This window comes from Phycomyces blakesleeanus, assembly GCF_001638985.1.
Source record: "Phycomyces blakesleeanus NRRL 1555(-) unplaced genomic scaffold PHYBLscaffold_29, whole genome shotgun sequence".
Taxonomy (NCBI): domain Eukaryota; kingdom Fungi; phylum Mucoromycota; class Mucoromycetes; order Mucorales; family Phycomycetaceae; genus Phycomyces; species Phycomyces blakesleeanus.
In genome coordinates this window covers 626,446-633,390 of record NW_017265162.1, presented here as the reverse complement: position 1 = coordinate 633,390, position 6,945 = coordinate 626,446, and the positions used below count along the sequence as shown (strand labels likewise).

The 6,945-nt window shown below is 31.8% G+C and overlaps 1 protein-coding gene across 1 annotated transcript; it reads right to left on the bottom strand.

Annotated features, from left to right (window-relative positions):
• Positions 1–5,097: 5,097 nt before the first annotated feature.
• Positions 5,098–5,764, bottom strand: PHYBLDRAFT_118339 (hypothetical protein; the record flags this gene model as incomplete). The annotated part of the gene is made up of 2 exons (XM_018428627.1): positions 5,098–5,531; positions 5,650–5,764. Coding segments are annotated over 2 exons (549 nt in total), but the record flags the coding sequence as incomplete, so codon positions are not given.
• Between the last annotated feature and the right edge of the window lie 1,181 nt (positions 5,765–6,945).

The following is a 6,945-nucleotide window of genomic DNA, read 5'->3' as shown; positions in this document are numbered from 1 at the left end:
GCTATCATATTTTGGGCTTACTATCATATATTTTTCTTTTCTTTTATCCAACACACGCACATACGCACACTCGCACACTCGCCCAATTGTCTACCAATACAATTGCTGCACTGATACAAAATATACATATTGTCTATTTCTTTTTGTGTCTTTTTACAACCTAAGGATTCTACTCAATAATTCGGACAGAATGCACTTTTTTGTAAATTGGTATTACCAATTGGTTGCGCAGACAGCTTTGTGTATCCCTAAGCTAAAGGAACATAGCAGGGTCCATTGACAGGGATACTGTTACCCATACATAGGTTGAAAGACCGTCTTGTGATCACTTACAATCGCCCAGAGAGGACGGTATATTAAAGTGGCCTTCACTGCGCCGTAACCAAAATAAAATAAAAATTATATTTAACGATGGCGTCAATCCTCTTCCTACATTCCCTCCATCCCGCCATCCCACCATCCCGCCATCAACTTTACAAAACTACCAGAATCGCCACCACCAACAATATTATTCTTTTATTTTATAATCACTGAAAAATAAAAATCGAAATAATGGCCATATAATAAAACCTCAACACTCGGAAGTCATATACAATATTTCTCTATACCTGAAGTGTTATATGCCACCATTCTCAGAGCTGACCTTCAACTCTCCAAGTCATATAGTATTCATACCACCATAATTCCGACACCTTCTTCGATCCTAATGACGCTCTTACGCATATTTAAAAATTTCAACAAGCAACATTTGATATATGCTACTACATAATTTGACTTGGATTCACTCGTTTAATAAAGTGCGGATACTTCATACAAGGTTTTGTGTTTTTTTAAACACAAACATCAGACCATTTGTAGGAAAAGTGTAATATACACAAAACAAATGTTTATGTAACATTTATGTGTACACTGTGTTTATTTGATTTGCGACCTCTATTTTAATTCTCAATTTGGACTCTTAGCAGGTTCAAGCCAGTACTAACTCAGATATTACGGAAAACATTCCCGAAAATAATATATATCTGTGATGTACATATATTCAATTGTGAAACACACGGTTTATTATAAGAAATTGTCTGAGTATAGTAAAGTGGCTCAGAGTTTATAGTTTAAGTACAAACTATATTATTATATTTATATGTTTTTATAAAATATGTTTTTGCTATTTGCTATCTACGTGTAACCTCACAATCTTTTTATCATCTGAACTATATTTAAAGTAAGCACAGGAACTAATCGGATACATATATAATGACTATAATATATATATATATATATATTGAATTTTACCCGACCAAACCAGGTTCTCTTTTTATTGTATTAATCAAGACTTTTAAACTAGTACAAGCTTTCTTTAATTATTCTTCTTCGTTTATATTAATTATCAACATTTTATTTTTATTTGCTCTATATATTTAATTTTAAAATTTGATATCTTCGCATATCTCAAACAGTCAAATTTATATCAGCTTCTATCTGAAATATAAAAGTTTAGTAAAGCGTTATATTCACAAGTCTGAATTATTTTATTTTATGGAAAAAATATAGTCTTTTTTTTATCTTCGTGCCAACTTTGACAAGGATTTAAAATTTATTAATGCAAATGCTCCCATAATTTATGTTAAAAAAAAACTAAATTGAACTGATGGGTGAAGTGATTTTTTTTATCTAGAGTTGTGATGTTTGATTTTAAGAAAAGATAAAATCATCTAATTGTTAGAGATACTCTTACAAGTAATCGAACATATAGAATACAATCAAAGAAAGGCATATATTTCAGAATAATCTTCAATATATATATATATATCGATTGTTTAAGTCAGAGGTATCATAATAGTAAACTGATATAAATCGCAATTGCAATGTCTTCTTTAAACACAATAAGAATAAACAAATATTGAAGAGAATTAAAGGGAACAAAGACTCCATGTCTATAAATAAAATAAATTTATATAAAAGCGGATTTGATTTAATCAAATCAAAGCAGATGTTTAAAAAAATTCAATAAACAAGTGAAGGATAAATTGTTTTTAATATTTAATTATATATTTTTTTGTTTTTCTTTGGATTTTATTTTTATTATTATTACTATTGATAATATCTAATATTTAACTGATATTTAGAATGTATACTTGTTCTCAATATATTGTTAAGTGTTTTTTGTATAATAGTGTTTTTTTTTTCTTATTTTTCAATAAAACTTGATATTCCAACATCAAATAAAATTATTAAATTCTCAGTTGATAAGATTCTTAGTTTTGTTCTATTTCAGTTAGATATATTTGAAAATCTCATATAAATCAAATAAATATGTATATTTTATTAAATCTGACAAGATACAGCTCTTATAATAAGGATATATTTTTTTAGTCTATCTTTAAAATTCTTAACTAGGGAACATATTGTCCAATTTGACATTTCATATTAAATCCGTGTCTGATAAAATAGAGTGTTTCAAGTTTAAAGATCTTGAAGAATTCAAGGTTTTTATTTTCTATCCATACTCTATTAATTAGCTAATAACATCTAATATGAAAATATATTACTTAACTTCCCTACGTAAAGTCATGTAAAAAATAATCAACTTCTAAAAGTCTAAAAGAAATGTATTGAAGCTTTTTGATTTAGATATTTTTTACAGATACTTCACTAGTTTCAGAATCCTTTTAAGAAGCTGACTTACTTCTTACGTTCGCCGATGAAAATATCTAAATTTAAAACACCCTAATTGTATGTGTCCTGTCTTTTAATACTACTCAAATGGAGACTGAAAACATCACTTTCCCACTGCAGGAGTAAGTAGCGGATTTCAATTTTCAAGCTAATTCATACTCCGAAAATTCGATTTATTTAAAAGCCCGCAGCGCCTCTTATTCCACTCGTTTTTTATTGTCTCTAGCTCTTTAATGCACTTGTTTTCAGCAAAAACGAATTACTAGAACGCAAGATAATTAAACATTTGGTTGAATTATGTAAAATACAAAATATATAAATTTGGGTCAATTCAAACTGCGGTTATAATTTATTTGTTTTTTGGTCTTTGTGATACAGTATATTATTTTGAATACTAAAAACAGCTCCACACACATTGAGGTAGTGGGTGTAGTGGTTAGCAGCTGCCTCCTTTCTGAGTATAAAACATAAACAATAAATTATAAATAGAGTGTAAAAAGGGAGAGAGATTAAGAAAAAGTAAAGGCTGTAACAGAAGAAACTTAAACCCACACATTAAAGGATTCCTTTTTACTTCTGTGATGTTGTCCAGGTCGGCCAGTCATTCAGTTCGACCTGGGCTAGAGAGCCGGGCCCAGGAGTCTCCCACGACTATATCAGAACATAGTACTACAATAGCGTCATACTCCAATAATAGCATTACACACACCAATTGAATAAAAAAATCTCTTTTCTGTTAAGTTTATAATTGTTGCAGAGGGCATAGGTCGCTCCGGTTGTTATTAGTTGTCTGAATCGTTAGAAGAAAACCCTTTAGTACAAGTATCTTGCACCTTGCTGTGGCAATTTCGCCCCGCTTTATCCCCAATATTCCCTCTAACTCGTGTGTATATCTCTCCACCCTTTCGGGCGGAACAAAGTTCATATCGCACCATATATCAAAGATCCAACATCTCCCACTACTTTACACTTCGTTAAAAATGATATTTCTATTTTATAATTCAGTTGATTTATTTTCATGTCCCTATACCTAACCAGTTAGATATAGTTTGACTCATCGTAATTACTAGGGTGTATATATATTGTTTTGAAAACGAATTCTGTTAAAATAGTCTATTGTATCTTTTTACTACATTTTTATTAGGGGTACGAAAATGTTTGATAGCTAATAGCCAGGTTTTATATACTGTTCAGCTCAAACTTTTTCTTTCTCAATAGTATGACAAATGTAATATAGAGGCTCCAAAACAGATACTATAGCTGCTCAGAGAATTCAAAGTAGTTTGTGTAAACTTTTCGAATATGTAAATTTATATTCTTTTCATTACAATGGTTTCTCTAATGCTGTTCATCAGCATAGGAGGGAATCATCGATGGAATTGTGCTGGCTCAGGACCGACTGGGCATTAACTAGCTAAGATCTTAAATTAAACAATGAAGTGTCTATATAACCAGATACAATCTTCTTAAAACTATTAGTGGCACTTAGGGATTCTGATGTTGACCTTGAAATATATTTCAAGTGTTTTTTCTTTAAAAAAAAACAAGATATACACTTATTTAACATATATAATTTCACCACTGGTTCAAGGATATCATAAATAGTAGAAATAAAGTAAAAATAAATAAATATAGTTCTAATGTTTTGTGGTATAATATAAAATCATGATTTACATCTTATTTATAAATACCTGTAAGCTTATATTAGCAAGTAATGCCGTAAGTCACAAGCATATTTCTCTTCGCCTTCCAAGCCTAATCAATATATATATATCTATGTGTGTGTGTATGTACATATGCAATGTGTTAACAGAAAACTAACCCAACTACTTTGTGTGTTTGTGTCTGTAACGCGTATGTTTTCTTTTTTTGTTTTACTTTTATGAGTAAATTCAAAACAAGTATGAATTGAACTTAGTGATCTCTCTGCTGTGATATACCTCTCTCTTTCTCTTTGGTTTGTTTGTTTTTTTATTGTTTTTATACACACTCTTTGTTCTTCTTGGGCACCTCCATGTCGGTATCCTCTGATGCTTCCAATCCTGCCATATCACGATCCTCGGATTGTGCTCTACTGTTGGTTCTACTTGTACTAGCACTATCCATAGTAATTCTACCCCGCTTGTTACGAAGTTTCCAAAACTTATCCTAAATCCCATTTGAAATCGTTTAGAACAACTAATAATTGATATATGTGTGTATTACATCTCTGTATCCTTTCTTTCCACCTACCACTACATCTTCAGCTCCGAATAGACTACCAAACCCGCGAATAAAATCATGACTTTTGTCTTCCCACAAAGTCATTGTATCATGAAGTGTTGCCTTTATATGATCCCTGAAATCCTCAATAGACTTTTTCGTTTTGATTTTACGTTCCTAAATATAGATATAACAAAATCAACAGATAAAATTTGTTACGGACTAATTTTGAATATGTATATATGTATACGTGTATACTTGTATATATTGATTATGTTTTACCTTGAGGAAGGATATATTAAGTTCTTTTGCACTGACACCTCTTTCAAGATTTCTTCTCAGGTAAGCATCATAATCACGAACAATACGGGTAATAAGATCAGAAGTAGAGATTCCTTCGGTACGTTCTGTAGGCAAGAAACGACCCTGATCTTTTACAAATGCATACACATCACCAGATTCTCGGCTCTGATAAGGCTCAGCATCATGAGCTACATAATCAATTTTGTGGCAGTCCAAAAAGTCTTGATCAACGATCCAAGGCGCATCTGTGACAACTTCATCTACCCATTTACAGTGGCGTACTGCCTCATAACGTTCATTGTCGGTCATGACAGTCTTTCCCTTACGCTTGTGTGTTTCCTTATCGCTGCATACTGTTATATATATACATATACATACATGTATGTATATGTGTACATTAAAATCACCGAAATGCACCTGTAATGTTTCAGGTTTTTTTTTTGTCTTTTTTTAAAGAGAAAAGAAACTTACCGCCTACCAAAAGGTACACATCTGGAAAAGCTTTCTTGGCTTGTTCGAGAGCCTTTGCGTGTCCAAAGTGAAAGAGGTCGTAGATACCGTCACAGTAGATTCTTACTGGGCGATCAAGCGGTGGCTACATTAAACACACGTTTAATATTATTATTTTTTCAATCCACACTAACTTAAATAAAAGATGGAGAAAGAGAGAAAAGACATGAGATAAATCAGATTCACTACTTGCTGGGTTGATTTTGAAGCCATATTGTTCTTCAAGTCCTGCAGGTAACTCGGCAACTGGCATTGACACTGACACTGACATTGACTCGTCTTCTTCACTTGTTAGACCTCTTTGTCGTGGACGTTTGGAAGCTGGACTAGAGTTGACCATTACTGTATCTGAATTGTTACCCGGTACAGATGAATCTGTATTGTCTTCGTCTAAGAATACGGTCAAACTAAAAAAGACAATCCACTTTTTTCTTTCTTTCTTTCTTTTCGTCTTGATGTTCGGTTTTTTCTTGTTCTTTAATCATCTTTTTTATGCTTTACCTGAAGCATCGCGTGAAGTTGGCTGCCCGTTGGGCTCAAATGATGTCTCGGACAGGTGTCGCTTTCTTTTAATCTTTGATGCACTTGATGCACTGGAGGGAACAGCGAAACTACCCATTGTACTGTTTATGTATTTATTGTTTTTTATGCTGTATGAACAAAGGGACGGTTAGAAGAGTCCAGCATCGGAGAAGAAGTCCAACCAAAAAAAAAGCAGGTATAATTCGAGGAAAGGAGAAAGAGGAATGAGGGGAAGAGAAAGACTAAAGAAGAAGGGACTGGCTTTCTGGTAAACTGAGTTTGTCCAATCGGCTAGTTTTCTTTGACCATATGGCTTTCGGTTTTTCGCTTACAATCAAACACAAAAAATAATGTAATAAAATAAAATAAAATACACATATACATATACATATACATACATACCTACATACAATTGGCTTTACTGCAATTTCACTGAAATATTAAATTATTTATGCTGTAGTACAAATGGACATCTATAAGCCCATGAAAATTTGTGTATTTGTTAATTTTTATTTTCTTCGATAAAATATGTATAGAATGTGGTAATATATATATTCAGATATTTCAAGTATAGAATATCACTTAAATTAATATTGCTTCTAAGCATTGAAGTTATCCATTACATTTTTTTCTTTACATTTATTTATTATGTTGTTCCTTATCCTTGATAGTATTAAGTCGCGTAAAGAATATCCGGAGTATCATTTTAGCGGCGTGACTTTTTCTAATAATAGC